Source organism: Acomys minous (assembly GCF_964271855.1).
Source record: "Acomys minous genome assembly, chromosome: 14".
Taxonomy (NCBI): Eukaryota; Metazoa; Chordata; class Mammalia; order Rodentia; family Muridae; genus Acomys; species Acomys minous.
Window position 1 is genome coordinate 22,070,940 of NC_140496.1, and position 16,716 is coordinate 22,087,655.

Consider the following 16,716-nt stretch of genomic DNA (forward strand, 5'->3'; position numbering starts at 1 on the left):
AGTTGATTGCTGACAGTGGTAGCTGAAGATGGTAAGAAAATATCTAGCCAGGGTGGTGGCACACACCTTTAATGCCAGCACTTGGGAGGCAGAAGTAGGTGGATCTCTGTGAGTTCCAGGCCAGCCTGGTCTACTAAAAAAGTCTAGACCAACCAAGGCTACACAGAGAAACCCTGTCTCAAAAACAAAACAAAACAAAACAAATCTAAGAGAAAAACCATATAAAAATGGTGTGCTACTTGGGCATAGTGATGCACACCTTTAATCCCAGCACTCAGGAGACAGAGGCAGGCGGATCTCTGTGTGTTCGAGGCCAGCCTGGTCTACAAAGTGAGTCCAGGATAGTCAAGGGTACACAGAGAAACTCTGTCTTGAAAAAAAAAAACCCTCTAGATCCTTAAAGATTACAATGCTAATCAAAATACAATCCATCTATCAACAAAGCAGAAGAGAATCACAATCCATCACAACTTCTTCCACAGAGCCTAAGGGGTGTGAAGTGCTTACTTTAATGCCTTTGAGCCACAATCCTACTCTATGAATTAAGTAAAACTAAGCCTATGAAGCTGGGCATGGTGGCGCATGCCTGTAATCCCAGAATTCAGGGAGGTAGAGACAGGCAGATCTCTGAGTTCAAAGCCAGCCTGGTCTACAAATGGAGTCTAGGACAGTCAAGGCTACACAGAGAAACACTGTCTCCAAAAACCCCAAAACAAAACAAAAACAAAAACAAAAGCAAACAAACAAAAAAGAAAAAGAAGCCAAGTACAGTGGCACACGCCTTTAATCCTAGCACTGGGGAGGCAGAGACAGGTGGATTGCTATGAGTTCGAGACCAGCCTGATCTACAAAGCTACTCCAGGACAGCCAAGGCTAACACAGGGAGACCCTGTCTCAAAAAAAAAAAAAAAAGAAAAGAAAAGAAAAGAAAGAAAGCAAGGAAAAAAAAAAAAGAGAAACAGATGGAGAGAAGACATGAGGTTTGCCTGAGGTCACATAACTACAACATGTTTGACTGGGCCCAGTACTAAAGTTATCCTTAGTCCAGGGCCCCTAGGTACTATCTATACTACGAAATATGGAAAACTTTGTTGTGTTTTCAAGTCTATCAGAGAACAGCATCTGTAGTGTTCCACAGCTGACTGTTCATTTATTTATTTATGTCTGTGATGCTGAGGATCACACCTTTCACGTATAGTAGGTAAGCATTCTACTGAAGGACCTCACATACAGCTCAAGTGCCTGCATCTGAAAAGCAGTGTCTGCTCCTGAGGGAGCGTGTGACCTATGCAATTACATAATATAACAAGGAAGGCTCCCGGGCAGGGGCAGGGGCCACTCTGCTTGAGGCAGCGCCGCAGGCGAGGGCTGCACTTACCATTCACAACTCGCTTGCACTGAAGCATCTTGAGGTCAATCAGCTCCTGCAGAGGAATCAGAAGACACTGTCAGCCTGGACACCAGGCCCCCACATTGTTACATTCTGATGGCCACTGTCTAGCCACTAAGCACAACACTGACCACAAACCATGGCCTTGGGGACACACTGTGCTATCCCCTACAACTAAGTACAGCAAGCAGACAAAATCAGAACTAGAGAATAAACGCCCAGAGAGGAAGATCTGAGACAAACACAGGAAGGGAAAGTCCCCGCTGCTCACTGTTTGTAAACAAGGAGGTGAGCCTCCCACCTGGGTAAGACACTCCAGCAGAGTCAGGGCAGAAAAAGAGATCTCCTCAAAACTGGCATTACAAATGGAGGGAAATATGATCTCTCCTGATGGGTAAGTCCTGGGTGGATACAACACTGTTTTGCTTTGTTCAGTGATTATTTCAGCAGATGTGGAAGACAAGGCTGAAGCTCATGGACTCTGGGCATCCAGGAGAAGACAGGAAAAGATGCTCCTCCAAGATATTCATGCCCACACTGACCTCTTATGAGCCTCAGCGAACCGTTCGCTAAGCCTGGAAGATACCATGACATGTAGAGGACATATGACCAAAGGATCCTGACGCCATCTGTGTGGCTTCAATCAACATAAGCAGCATGTAGGTTAAACACATGTTCTATGTTTTTGTTTTGTTTTTAAGACTTATTATCCGGGCGTGGTGGCACACACTTTTAATCCCAGTGCTCAGGAGGCAGAGGCTGGCGGATCGCTATGAGTTCGAAGTAAGCCTGGTCTACAAAGTGAATCCAGGACAGCCAAGGCTACACAGAGAGACCCTGTCTCGAAAAACCAAAACAAAGAAAATAAATTATTTATTTATACAGTACTTTGCCTGCATGTACACCTGCAGGCCAGAAGAGGACACCAGATCTCATCATAGATGGTTGTGAGCCACAATGTGGTTGCTGGGAATTGAACTCAGGACCTCTGGAAGAGCAGTCAGTACTCTTTAACCTCTGAGCCATCTCTCAGAGATGGCTTTTTTGGGTTTTTGAGACAGGGTTTCTCTGTGTAGCCCTGGCTGTCCTGAACTCACTCCGTAGACCAGGCTGGCCTCAAACTCAGAGATCTGCCTGCCTCTGCCTCCTTAGTGCTGTGATGAAAGGCCGTCACTGGCCAGCTTCGTTCTGTGTATTTCTGTTCCTATTCTTCCCATACAACATTCAAATCATCAAAAATCTAAGGTCCAGTCCTAAACAAACAACCACAATCAATTTTGGGCGCATAGTTACAATTCTGTGCCCCGAGAAGTCCTGCAGTACCCCAAGAGGTAGGCAATGTCCAACAGGCAAAAAGGTAGTGGGCATGTGGGAAAGCATTCAGGTGTACATGTGCTCTGTGAATGGATGCACGTGTGTGTGTGTGTGTGTGTGTGTGTGTGTGTGTGTGTGTGTGTAGCTACATTCGCCCATGAAGTTGTGTCTGAAGGCCAAAGATTGCTGTGAAATGTCTTCCTCCGCTTAATTTAAAAATTATTTTGTGACATTATTTACTGTACATATACTATGTGTATATGTGTATGGTGCAATTGTGGCTATCAAAAACAACTTGAGAAAGCCCATTTTATTCCTTCTTTCTTTCGTTTTTTGTTGTTGTTTTTTGCTTTTTGAGACAGGGTTTCTCTTGAGTGCAGGAATCACAGGTGCGCGCCATCATACCCTGCTCCCTTTTTTCTTTAAAAAGGCTGGGGAGGTAGCTTGCCTACATTGTGTGAGGCCCTGGATTCAATACTCAGTACCAAGGGGTAGAAGAAAGGTCCAGCAATCTCACTTCTGAACATATATTCCAATTGAAAGTAAGATCTCACATGCCTTTAATCCCAGCACTTGGGAGGCAGAGGCAAACGGATCACTTTGAGTTCGAGGCCAGCCTGGTCTACAAAGTAAGTCTAGGACAGCCAAGGCTACACAGAGAAACCCTGTCTCAAAAACAAAAATAAAAACAAAACGAAACAAAAAAATTGGGAGGCAGAGGCAGGTGGATCACTATGAGTTCAAGGCCAGCATGGTCTACAAAGCAAGTCCAGGACAGCCAATGATATAGAAAAACCCTGTTTCAAAAAACTTTTAAAAAACAAAACAAAACAAAAACCAAAAAAAGAAAGTAAGATCTCATAAGATACTTGTAACATTTCTCACAATCACAAGATAATAGAAACAAACCTGGATTTGGTAGTGCACATCTTTAATCCCAGCACTCAGGAAGCAGAGACAGGTGGATTGCTGTGAATTCAAGGCCAACCTGGTCTACAAAGGGAGTCCGGGACAGCCAAGGCTACACAGAGAAACCCTGTCTCAAAAAAAAATTTTTAAAGGGGTTGGAGAGTTGGCTCAGTGGTTAAAAGCACTGACCACTCTTCCAAAAGATGTAGGTTCAATTCCCAGCACCCAGATGGCAGCTCACAACTGTCTGTAACTCCAAAATCTGACACCCACAGACATACACACAGGTGGCCTTTAATCCCAGCAGAGGCAGGCAGATCATTGTGAGTTCAAGGCCAGCCTGGTCTACAAAGCAAGTCCAGGACAGCCAAGGCTACACAGAGAGACCCTGTTTCAAAAAACAAACAAAAACAAACAAATGCCCCCCCCCAAGAAAGAAGACAAACACGCAGGCAAAACAATAAATTAATTTTAAAAAGAAAAAAACCAAAAAGATATATTTAAAAAAAAGAATTTTTTGCTGGGCAGTGGTGGCACACACCTTTAATCCCAGCACTTGGGAGGCAGAGGTAGGCAGATCGCGGTGAGTTCGAGGACAGCCTGATCTACAGAACAAGGTATAGGACAGCCAGAGCTGTTACACAGAGAAACTCTGTCTCGAAAAACCAAAAAATCTAAAAAATTAAAAATAAATAAATAAATAAATAATTTGTTTGGGGGCTGAAGAGATGGCTCAGTGTTTAAGTGCACTTGCTGCTCTTACAGGAGGATCCTGGGTTGTTTCCCAGCAGCCACAAAACATGCCACGGCTCTAAGGGGTCCTGTGCCCTCTTCTGACCTCTGTGAGCACCAGGCAGGCATGCAGCATCCATACACACAAACAACCAAACACTCACACACATAAAATAAAAATATATCTTTTTCAAATATACCATTTTATTTTGAGGTATGATCTGAGTTGATTAGACTGTCCTTAAACTTCTGACTTCTCCCTCTGCCTTGAGGTAGTTGGGATTGCAGATGTGTTATCATATGTAACAATTTTCTTCCCTTATAAACCTCAACATCACTCCACCATATAGCTGGGCATGGTGATTACATGCCTTTGATCCCAGCTCTTAGGGAGCAGATGCAGGTGGATCTTTGTGAGTTCAGTACAGCCAAAGCTCCACAGAGAAAACCTTTTTTTTTTCTTTTTTTAAGATTTATTTATTATAATTATACAGTGTTCCACCTCCATGTACACCTGCAGGACAGAAGAGGGCATCAGATCTCATTATAGATGGCTGTGAGACACCATGTGGTTGCTAGAAATTGAACTCAGAACCTTTGGAAGAGCAGATGGTGCTCCTAACCTCTAAACCATCTCTCCAGGCCAGGGAAACCCTGTCTTGAAAAACAAAAAAACCTAGCACTTAGAAAGCAGAAGTAGGAGAATCAGAAGTTGAAGGTCACCCTTAGCTATGTATGTTCAAAGGATTGACGTCAAGTCATCAGGCTAGGCAGCAAGTGTCTACCCGATAGGCCACCTCACTCGCCCTAGCTAGGTTTTGTGTATGTATTCTTTTCTTTTGTTTTTTAGACAGGCCCTCCCTATGTAGCTCCTGCTGGCCTGGAGCTCAGATCTGCCTGCCTTTGCCTCTCTGCTTGGGATTAAAGACATTCATTACCACATGTGGCCTAGATAAATGTTTACGACATTTCACTAGGGCCAGAGAGGTGGCTGAGCATTAAGAGCACCTGCTACTCTCGCAGAGGACTAGAGTTCAGTTCCTGGCACCCACACCAGATGGCTCACAACTACTTGTAACTCCAGTCCCAGGGAATCTGAAATCCTCTTGTGTCCACAAGCACTGCACTTAGATGCAAAGAAATTAAAATGAATCGTCTTTTAAAAAAGACATTATGCTTGGTAAAATAAGCCAGTTACACAATGACAAATACTGCATAGTCCCATTTATCTGAGTCACTCATAGAAACAGAAGCCAGAATGGTTATCAGAGGTTAGAGAGAAAGATAAGTGGGGAGCTGTTCTTACTGAGTTTCAGTTTTACAAGATGATGCAGCTGCAGAGATCTGTTTCATAACAACATAGGTTACTTAGCACTATGAACTGTACACTAAAAATGGCTCTGATGGGGATGGAGAGATGGCTCAGTGGTTAAGAGCAATTTTTGCTCTTGGAGAGGACGCAGGTTGGGTTTTCTGAACCCCACAGGGCAGGCAGCTCACAACCATCTCTAACTCACTTTCTGGGATGCCATGCCCTCCTCTTCTGGCTTCCTGGGACACCAGGCACCCATAGCTTGCACAGACACTACTGTGCAGGAGTTTCCATTCCTGCAGGGAAGCCTGCTAAAAATACGAGGTAAACAACTCTAACTAGCTTCAGAAATCATGACCAGACTCAGTAGGCTCCTCTCTATCGGAGCATAGCATGTTTAAGCAGTAATAACTGCTGAGACACTCTCGGGGCAGCTCAATTACTTGGAAAAGGCTTAGACCCAGTAGCCAGAAAGATACAGATCAGTCAAGCAGCCCGGAAGGAACAGAAACCACCAGAACTGCTTAGAAGAATTGAAGACCAGCTGAGCTGCATGAACAGTGCACCCTCCACCCACTGAGCTTCCCTGCAGGCGGGCCTTGTCATTTCCACTTTTATAAGTTAATTACGCCTCACCCATATTCCTTTAAGTAACCATAATAACACACTGGCTGACCAAGCTGGACTTTGGTGGTGTCTGTGGTTGGCTCCATATGTGGAGTGGAAGATATTCGCTCACATTTCCCCATAGCGTCACACAACTGATATGCATACAGGCGAAACACCCACATATATAAAATAAAAATAAAAAGTAAATATTGTCAGGCATGGTGGCACACACCTTTAATTCCAGTACTCGGGAGGCAGAGGCAGGTGGATCGCTGTGAGTTCCGAGGCTACCCAGGTCTACAAAGCAAGTCCAGGACAGTCAGGACTACAAGAGAAACACTGTCTCAACAAACAAAAACAAAAACATAACAAACAAAGCAAGCCAATACATGCACAAAGAAAATAATCCAGATAGCTCCTTACAGTTTGGATTATTGGAGTCCCATTGTACAAGACAGGTGAGCTGAGTCTACTTCTTAATCTCTCAGATTAACTATGAATTATCTACAAAGACCATCCAGGCAGTTTGTACTGGCGCTGCCCTGTACAGCAACCCCGGCTCCACCAGGGGGCGCTACGCATCACACTTTACCAAGCCCAATTTTCAGCCTCTGGTCTCAAGCCAAGCAAAAGGTACACCCACTTCCTTGCCTGCTCTCCTCAGAGGCTGGGCAGGGAGTAAGCGTAGGACTGACTTGTCTAGAAAAAAAAAAACTCTTTTTTCTTAAATCACACCAACTCTTTCAGCATACAATACACTAAACATGGCTAAAGTATTTGGAATTTCCACTCCAAATTTGAGCAGGACCCTGAAAGAATTAGTCACATTTACTGGTAAAACATGCTTTTCAAGTTGGAGATATAGCTCATGCAGAAAATGCTTGATGTGTAAGCTTGAGGACCCAATTCAATCCTCAACACCCATACTAAAACAGAACAAACAAACGAAAACAGGTGTAGTGGCTGAGTAAATGGACCAAATGGTGGAGCGCTTGACGCCTAAGTACGAGAACCTCAGCTCAGATGCTCAGCTTGTAAACCACTCTGATAAATTCCATGTGTGTGTATGTGTATAAGATATATTAATATATAAATAATATTATGATATATATTCTATCATATATATGATACATATTAATATATCATTCATATACAGATAGATAGATAGATAGATAGATAGATAGATAAAATCTGCTCCTTTAGAGAGTCTAACTAATACCAGCACTTGGGGGGTGGAGACTGGAGGGTAAAAGTCATCCTCAACTATATAGTAAATTTGAAGCTTGCCTCAGCCACATGAGACCCTATCCCAAAAAAAAAAAAAAAAGAGAGAGGAGAGGAGAGGAGGAGAGAAGGGAAGGAAGAGTGGAGAAGTGGGAAAAGGAGGCACATACTAAAATAATCACATAAACGTTGGGCCCCTAACTTCTAAACGGCTTGAACAACCCCAAGAACCCCTGAAGAGTCAGCGGAGAGCGTGGAAGCCAGCAGACAGACAGCTCCCGCTGCACAGCTTCCACAAACCCCATCAGCGCACATGTAACTCGCGGGAGAACCCTTGTCTAAGACCTGCAAGGCCCGAGATTCCATCTGCAGCATAGAAAACAAAATTCTCACCTGCCCCAAGACCTGGCCTTACCTATCACCCTAGTCCCCCACACTGAGTGTTTCCTTCTCTTACTTTAGAAACATGCAAATCATCTACAAACAGCTCCCTTTACCCAACTCCCGCCAAAGCTCAAGCTTCCGTACTTGCCTGTGCTCTCTACCGCCTTAACCTTAAATACTTGGCAGAGTGGTCGAAAACTCTATTTCTGCTTCCCAGCTATCTACTCACTCCTTGAGGCCTGAGCCCTCTAAAAGAAAAAAAACTACACCTGTCCCCACAGCCTCATTCTCTTATCAAATACCTGGGGTGTTCTTAGAGTTCATTTATTTATGTGGTTGGTTAGTTATTGGGTTTTAATTTTTTTTAAGATTTATTTATTTATTTATTATGTATACAGTGCTCTGCCTGCAAACACACCTGTAGGCTGGAAGAGGGCATCATATCACATTATAGATGGTTGTGAACCACCATGTGGTTGCTGGGAATTGAACTCAGGCCCTTTGGAAGAACAGGCGGCACTCTTAGTCACTGAGCCATCTGTCCAGCCCCAGGTGTTTGTTTGCTTTTTCTTTTTTGGTTTCCGAGACAGGGTTTCTCTGTGTAACCTTGGCTTGGCTGTCTTGGACTCACATTGTAGCCCAGGCTGACCTCGAACGCGCAGCAGTCTGCCTGACTCTGCCTCCCTGGGGGCTGGAATTACAAGCATGCACCACCATGACCGTGCCTGGAAAGTTTTGTATATGTTTTTTGGGTTTTGGGGGGTTTTCAAGTCAGAGTTTCTTTGTGTAACCTTGGCTGCCCTGGACTCACTTTGTAGACCAGGCTGGCCTCGAACTCACAGAGATCTGCTTGCCTCTGCCTCCTAAGAGCTGGTATTAAAGGAGTGCACCACCACGCTCAGCTATATTTGTTTTGAGATGTCTCTCATGTAGCTGGATCTAAGCATGGTACTTGGGAAACTAGGGCAACAGTATAGACTTTAGGGCTTGGCTGAGCTACATACTAAAATGCTATCTCAAATTAATTAAGTAATTAATTAATTAAAGCATATTTGTTAAAGGATTTGATGAATAAGTCAATCTAATGATGTTACTGGGAGGTGGCAGAAACTTGGCAAGATGTGGTCCAGTTGGAGGAAGTACGTCTAAGGGGTTTGTATGCCTGCTTCATTTTCTCTGCCTCTTGGCTGATACAAGGTGTGAAGCCTCTTTTACCACACATCTCCACAGCCACATTCTCCTCTCCCCCCTCCCCTCTGCCCCCGCCCACGGTTTTTTGAGACAGGGTTTCTCTGTGTAGCCTTGGCTGCCCTGGACTTCCTCTGTAGCCAGGCTGGCCTTGAACTCACAGAGATCCACCTGCCTCTGTCCCCTAGAGGGCTGGGATTAAAGGCTTGCACCACCACGCCCATCTACGCCATGTCCTGATGGCCCCCCAGATAATTCTGCTAAGTGCTCAGTTGAGAACACTCCTTCATTATCAGGCGCCTTCCTCTGGCGACTCCACTTTCCTATCAGATCTTTCTGGACCTGGGTCTGTAGCCAGTGGATATATGTACTGGCCTATCACCAAAAACTCCTATGGCTGCCAACACCAACTGCATCCAACTTCCTCACTACGCATCTGGTTCTTTCTTCTTCCAAACTCCAGTTAGTTCACTTGTGTACTGAAGGAGGGCCTGGGCAGTGGCATGACACCTGCCCACCTGCTCATCTGCCCCACAGCTCTCTGCTGCCCAAGTCCTGAGGGCATCAGGGCCAACAGAATGCATCAGTGTCATGTGTGTGGCTCTCTTCTGATTTTAGTGAGACCATGAGTAGAGGTCCCATACTGCCTCCCCATCCCCTAAACACTGCCATACCCCAAGATGAAACCTGTGCCCCCCTCTCCTGAGACTCCCAGAAAGCCAGGAATACCTTACCTCACAGTAAACAATGTCTGCTCCATAATCCAGGGCAAGGAGTCGCATTGGCAGAGTCCCCACCCGAACCATAGGGGCTAAGATGAGTTTATTGTGGTAGCACAGGGAGAGGCTATTCCCAATCATTCCTCCTCTGCTATGCCTTAAGAAAGGGAAAATACATGTTAGAAGGATAGAGGTGGGCTGGTGAGATGGCTCAGTGGGTAAAGGCGCTTGCTGCAGAAGTGTGACCACCTGAGTTTGGTCCCTGGAACCCTCAATGGAAAGAGGTAACTGACTCCTGAAAGCCGCCCTCTGTATCTCTTCTCCCCCTGCCTGGCTGCCCTGGACCTGTGCATAGACCAGGCTGCCCTGCCTCTGCATCTCTAGAGCTGGGATTAAAGGTGAGTTACAGGACCTGGACAGTGGCTGGGCACTTAAGAGCCCTTGCAAACATTTGCAGAGCACTGAGTTCAGTTCCCAGCAAGCACATTAGCACCCCGGCCTGCGGGGTTCGACTAAAACTCGGGAGGAAGTTCACCTGTTGAAAATGCAAGACACAGCCGGGCGTGGTGGCGCATGTCTTTAATCCCAGCACTCGGGAGGCAGAGGCAGGCAGATCGCTGTGAGTTCGAGGCCAGCCTGGTCTACAAAGTGAGTCCAGGACAGCCAGGGCTGCATAGAGAAACCCTGTCTCAAAAAAACAAAAAACAAAAACAAACAAACAAAAAAAGACATTACTCAGATCACATAGGTCTTTATGGGACATTCTTAAGCCACTGTTGGCTCTTCAAAAAGATGACCCAGGAAAGGATTGCAAGTAGGGAAGTAGCAGGAGCCCACTCATGGTTTCACACCATCACACTGGCCATTGTATTAACAAACGGGGTCAAGAAAAGGCTTGCAGCAGTCAGGAACAATTCAACGGCATCGGCATCATGAGAGAGGTGACGGGGATTCAGCCAGCTTGCTAAGAAGTGGTCACGTTCTAGAGATACCGCGAAGGGACAGACAGCGGGAAGAAGAAGAAAGTCAGGGCCTGGGGCTGAGCATGGTGCGCTCCAAGCTATCCAGGGCTACAAGAAGAAAGGGAAGAGGGAGTGACTGGGGAGGCAGACAATCAAGCACTAGGGCAGCTTACCAGTAAGGCGCCTGCCTAGTATGAATGCACAAAGCCCTGGCCTGAATCTCCACTACCATAAAGAAAAATAAAATAGAGAGCTGGCACGGCTGCCCCACCATGAAGAAGGTGGTACAGCACCTCTGGGCTCAGCCGCGTGAAGGTTTCCCAGGCAGCCACAGAATGCTCTGCTCAGAACAGGACCCTCTGCTGACTGCAGTGCCTTCAAGTACAAATCCCTTCAGACCTCAGGAAGTCTGTCCCTTCTTGTAGTCACATATCTCGAAGTTTCTTGAACCACTTTCATGAGGCACTGGACATTCAAGAGAACTAAATCTGAAGTCTGTACAAAAGCAGCTCTGTAACACACCAGGACATACAGTCTTCTAGCTGTCAGTCCTCTCTGAATTTTCATGGATTTCTGTTTCACAAGATTTAACTACTTTATATACACTGGGTGTACCATATAATAAAACAGCATACAAAAGAAAGAAAGAAAGACCCTATGTCCTACTTTTTTTGTTGTTATTTTTGTTTTGTTTTGTTTTTGGAGACAGGGTTTCTCTGTATAGCCTTGGCTGTCCTGGACTCACTCTGTAGACCAGGCTGGCCTCGAACTCGCAGCGATCCACCTGCCTCTGTCTCCCGAGTGTTGGGTTTAAAGGCGTGTGCCACCACTGCCTGGCAACTTTTTTTTTTAAAGACAGGGTCTTGCTATTATATGCCAGGTTGATCTAAACATGCTATATAATAAACCAGGCTGGCCTCCAACTCCCAGATCCGCCTGCCTCCACCTCCCCAAGTACTGGGGTTACAGGTGTGTGCCACCATGCGCAATTTTTAGCTTTTTAATGGTACTGTCATCAATAGGTAGCTATTGAGGACTGGTTCTAAGAATCTCAAAGATATCAAAATCTGAGCATGCTCAAGCCCCATATATAAAAATCCACACATATCCCCCTATATGCCTTTGTTTGGGGTGGGGGGATGGGATTATCACTGAGCTATATCCAACCCTCTCCCATATACTTTCAATCGTTTTTAAACTACTTATGACTAATACAATATAAACACGATGTAAGTAGACATAGGGAGCATTGTTAGGGAGTAACATTAAAGAAAAATTATACATGTTTAGTACAGACAATTTTTTCATGGATATTTTCATCCACAGCTGCCCACCTATAAATATGGAAGGCCAATTCTAGTTAATGAAATTTAAAAAAAAAAAAAACTTTCTCCACAGCACTCAAGAAGCAGAGGCAGGTGGATCGCTGTGAGTTTGAGGCCAGCCTGGTCTACAAAGTGAGTCCAGGACAGCCAAGGCTACACAGAGAAACCCTGTCCTGAAAAACAAAAACACAGAAGAAACACTTTCTTCAGATGTTAGGGACACTGACCTTATCTCCCATTCCAGGCTCTTCACACCACATAAAATATCTTGACCCCCTCCCCCATGTTTTGTTTTGTTTTGTTTTTCAGACGTGTTAAAGAAATATGAAATTAAAAAAAATTTTTTTTAATAACCTGAACCACTAAACTCAAGTGAAGTAGTCTGCACGCCCAGCTCTATGTGAGCAAAGCTCGATCCTCCATAAGGGGATCAGGACCCTTCTTTCTACTTCTACTCGGGCAATTTAGAATCTGCCCGAGAAGCCAGTGCATATGAGCGGAGGGCAAGAGCCGTAGGTCCCGTGTGAGCAGCTGGAAGAGGTGACAGGGAACCGAGGGTGACGCTTACCTGGAAAGGAAGGGACAAAGTGTAAAACCGAGAAACTCCACTCGAAAGAACTGAGCCCTTATCTCAGACTTCAGAACTAAAATAAGCTGAAGGCCACCAGCATGCACTCTAGGGTCCAAACTAGAGAACAGGGTTGAGCCAAGACCCAGACTTGGAACCTTTTCCTCAAGTCTCCAGGCCTACTCACTCATTCAGACTCTCACTAAAACTAGTATCACCAGGCTTTGAGCGGAGCACACATCTATGAAAACATCGTCGCACTCCGCACCCCGAAGTTTTATGAGACGATTGACAAGGACAAAGAAGACCACAAATAAGAACCTCAGCAATTAAGCACCCAAAAGACCTCATCCTCACTCCCAATGATTTCGAGTCAGGGCCCCAGAGCCACCTCCTATTGCAGACCCCCCAACTCCCTACACCGCGTACCCTTCCCCAAAGATGACCCCACCGCCATGCCCAATGGGAACCTACAGACCTCGCAGCCACTGAACTCTAAGGATCCTCCCTCCGCCTGGACGATGCTGCGGCGCCACACGCCACACTGATCCGCGTCAGCCACCGTACTCCAGAGCACGGTCGCACACTTGACGTCACTGGCGCGCGCCTCTTCTGCATCAAGGGAAAAATGGCTGTGGCCCGGCCAACGCGGCTGTTGTCACTAGCAGTTCGGTTGCTTCTGGAGCCCCGACGGAACACTGCGGTGCGCGTTTCCGACGAGTCCTTGCCGGTGGTGCGCATTCCGCGGGCTCTGCAGCGACGGCAGGAACAGCGCCAGAGCGGTCGTGGTGGGAGTTTGCCACGGCCGGTCCTAATGCGACCTGGTCCTCTGCTGGTCTCGGCGCGGCGGCCAGAGTTGAACCAGCCGGCGCGCCTCACGCTGGGCCGCTGGGAGTGCGCGCCACTGGCATCGGGTGGCTGGAAGCATCGGCGATCGCGTCGGGACCATTTTTCCATAGAGCGAGTGCAGCAGGAGGCGCCCTCCCTGAGCAACCTCTCGTCCCGGGGCAGCTTCGTGGACCTAGGTCTGGAGCCCCAAGTGCTGCTCGCGCTTCAGGAGGCTGCACCCGAAGTTGTCCGGCCAACCTCAGTGCAGTCGAGAACCATCCCCCCGCTGCTCCGCGGCCGCCACATCCTTTGCGCTGCGGAAACCGGTAGTGGCAAGACGCTCAGCTACCTACTGCCCCTATTTCAACGGCTCCTGAAAAGTCCAGACCCGGACTCCCGGCGTTCCGTCGCTCCCCGGGGCTTGGTTCTTGTACCTTCCCGAGAACTAGCCGAACAGGTGCAGGCGGTGGCCCAGTCACTGGGTAGGTACTTGGGCCTGCAGGTGATAGAGCTTGGCGGAGGCCTTGGCATGAGTAGCCTCAAACTGCAGCTGCGTAGACGACCGTCCGCAGATGTACTAGTGGCCACTCCAGGGGCGCTGTGGAAGGCTCTGAAAAGCCAACTGATCAGCTTAGCCCAGCTTTCCTTCATAGTGTTGGATGAAGCAGACACACTGCTGGATGAGAGCTTCCTGGAACTGGTGGACTACATCTTGGATAAGAGCCCTATAGCAGAAAGTCCCGCTGAGTTAGAAGACCCCTTTAATCCCAAAGCTCAGTTAGTGATGGTGGGAGCCACGTTTCCAGAAGGCCTAAACCAACTGCTGAGTAAAGTCACCAGCCCAGACTCTCTGACCACCATCACCAGCTCCAGGCTACACTGCATCATGCCTCATGTCAGACAGACATTTATGAGACTAAAGGGAGCAGAGAAGGTGACAGAGCTGGTTCAGATCCTCAAACAGCACGACAGAGCAAATAAGACGGAACCCTCAGGAGCTGTCCTGGTGTTCTGCAACAGCTCCAGCACTGTGAACTGGCTGGGATATATTCTGGATGACCACAGAATCCAGCATCTAAGGCTGCAAGGGCAAATGCCAGCCACAATGAGGGCAGGAATCTTCCAGAGTTTCCAGAAGGGGTCCCAAAAAATACTGGTCTGCACAGACATAGCCTCACGAGGCCTAGACAGCATCCACGTGGAACTGGTTGTCAATTACGATTTCCCCCCTACTCTGCAGGATTACATCCACAGAGCAGGAAGGGTGGGTCGTGTGGGCAGCGAAGTGCCAGGGTCCGTTATCAGTTTTGTGACCCATCCCTGGGATGTGAGCCTGGTTCAGAAAATTGAACTGGCAGCTCGTCGAAGGAGAAGCCTTCCAGGACTAACATCTTCAGTGAGAGACCCTTTGCCTCAACAAGCCTGATTTTTGGCTGCCTTAAGTCTAACACTAGAGCAGGGATCTTCCTGGGGCCCGGGAAGGTTGTCAGTGTGTGACGCTGGGTCATACCGCCCCTTGCCTCTCTGAGAACATGAACCGTGTGGAGATTTGAAAAGTAAGCTACTTGCTAGGAATAAAGAGTAACATATTCAAAAAAATAAAGTGGATTTCTTTTTCTTCTAATTGTATATGTGTGTGTAGGTCAGAAGACCCTGTTGTGTAGTCAGTGTTCTCTTTCCACCTTTCTTGTGCTCCAGGGATCTAATTGACATCACTAGGCTTGTAATGACAACTGCCTTTATCCACCGAGCTATCTCAATGGACCTCCTGTCATGATTTCCAAAAAAAAATGATGTGTTTTGAAACAGGTTGGCACTATAATGCTCACAATGGACTTGAAGTCATAGTGTATAATTAGTTAAAGGTAGTCTCCAGTGATCCTCTTTTTTTTTTCCAGGTTGTGAGGGGACACACCTTTAATCCCAGTACTTGGGAGGCAGACACAGGTGGATCTCAGAGTTCACTTGTGCCTAGCTAATTCTGGTTTTGTGTGGATTCCCTTAACAGTAACCACCATTTGAACAGAATTCAGTAGAGTTTGAAGATTCACACTCCACCCTATGCATGATTTTCTTGGCTTGGCTTGGGTTGCTTTGATCTGTTTTTTTGTTTGTATTTTGCTTTGATCTTTTTAAAGATTAATGTTTTTGTTGTTTGTTTTGTTTTGTTTTTTGAGACAGCGTTTCTCTATGTTATCTGGGCCGTCCTAGATTTGCTTTGTATACCAGGATGGCCTCAAACTCACAGCGATCCCCCTGCCTCTGCCTCCCAAGTGCTGGGATTAAAGGCGTGCACCACCACGCCCGGCTACCGGCTAAAGATTAATTTTGAATTATTTGTGTGTGTGTGTGTGTGTGTGTGTGTGTGTGTGTGTATGCGCACATGAAGCAGGCGCTTTCAAAAGTTAGTGAGTGGGATCTCGTGGAGCTAGGGTTATGTGGGACCGTGAATGTCCTCATGCAGGTGCTGGAAACCAAACCCTGGTCCTCTGCAGTCATGCTCTTACGGAGCCGTGCATCAAAGCCCTGTTTGGAGTTTTTGTTGTTTCTTTTTGTAATGGTTGTTTGCCCTAATGGCAGCTTGACCCAGTACCTCAAGGTTGTTGGTCAAGTGCTCTACCATTGCATCTCTAGCTCTATTGTTTGTTTTGAAAAGGGAAGTGAAAGGGTTACCCATTTGTATTGTCACTGTGTCATGAGTGTGTAGAGACCAAAGCAACACCATTTTGTGTTTAGGGCCTGAGCACCTGACACACACACACACACACACACACACACCCGCCGCCCGAGTTTCCAGGGAGAGCCAGAAACACACAACTGACAACTGTTCCTAGGAGCTTGTACCTGAGGCCAAGCAATCAGAGCTACAGGTCACATGACCAGAACAAATGAAAAATTTCTCCTGCGGTCTGGCCCTGGTCCCCTCGCTTAACCCTGGTCATAAAGCCAATCAGCCTAAAAGTCCCCCTGTTGGCCAATCAAGATTATACTAATCACTGTTGCTAAAGTTTGTTTCTGTAAAGGGTATAAAAACCCACTGCCTTTGCTACTCGAAGTCTCTTTCTTTCCAAAGGCAGGTAGACCCGCCGCGACAGATCAATAAAAGCCTCTTTCGTTTGTATGGATCTCAGACTCTGTCTCTCATTGGGCCTTCCAGAAAAGGACTATCCAGACACGAGTCTTACAAGTATGCTTGCTTACTTGCTTGCTTGCTTGCTTTTTTTTTGTTTGATTTTTTGTTTTGTTTTTCAA

The 16,716-nt window shown here is 46.6% G+C and overlaps 2 protein-coding genes across 4 annotated transcripts in view; one reads left to right on the top strand and one right to left on the bottom strand.

Annotated features, from left to right (window-relative positions):
• Window positions 1-13,233, bottom strand: part of DUS2 (dihydrouridine synthase 2) — a 39,858-nt gene extending 26,625 nt beyond the window's left edge. Inside the window, exons 1-3 of one of the 3 annotated variants that reach the window (XM_084757711.1) lie at window positions 13,115-13,233; window positions 9,797-9,938; window positions 1,379-1,424 (exon numbers count right to left, since the gene is read on the bottom strand). In XM_084757711.1, coding sequence (XP_084613837.1) covers window positions 1,379-1,424; window positions 9,797-9,922 — 172 coding nt within the window. In that variant the 5' untranslated portion in view covers window positions 9,923-9,938; window positions 13,115-13,233. Of the gene's footprint in view, window positions 1-1,378; window positions 1,425-9,796; window positions 9,939-10,693; window positions 10,960-13,114 lie in introns of those variants that run through there. The other 2 variants (XM_084757712.1, XM_084757710.1) reach the window with 2 other exon arrangements.
• On the top strand, window positions 13,179-16,587 carry DDX28 (DEAD-box helicase 28). The gene has a single exon (XM_084757713.1). It carries the CDS (start codon window positions 13,265-13,267, stop codon window positions 14,888-14,890), a length of 1,626 nt encoding a protein of 541 aa, XP_084613839.1. The 5' UTR covers window positions 13,179-13,264; the 3' UTR covers window positions 14,891-16,587.
• Window positions 16,588-16,716: the final 129 nt, after the last annotated feature.

Bases quoted from the DNA above. Each gene is read 5' to 3' on its own strand.
- DDX28 (XM_084757713.1), top strand. From the start codon at position 13,265: ATGGCTGTGGCCCGGCCAACGCGGCTGTTGTCACTAGCAGTTCGGTTG.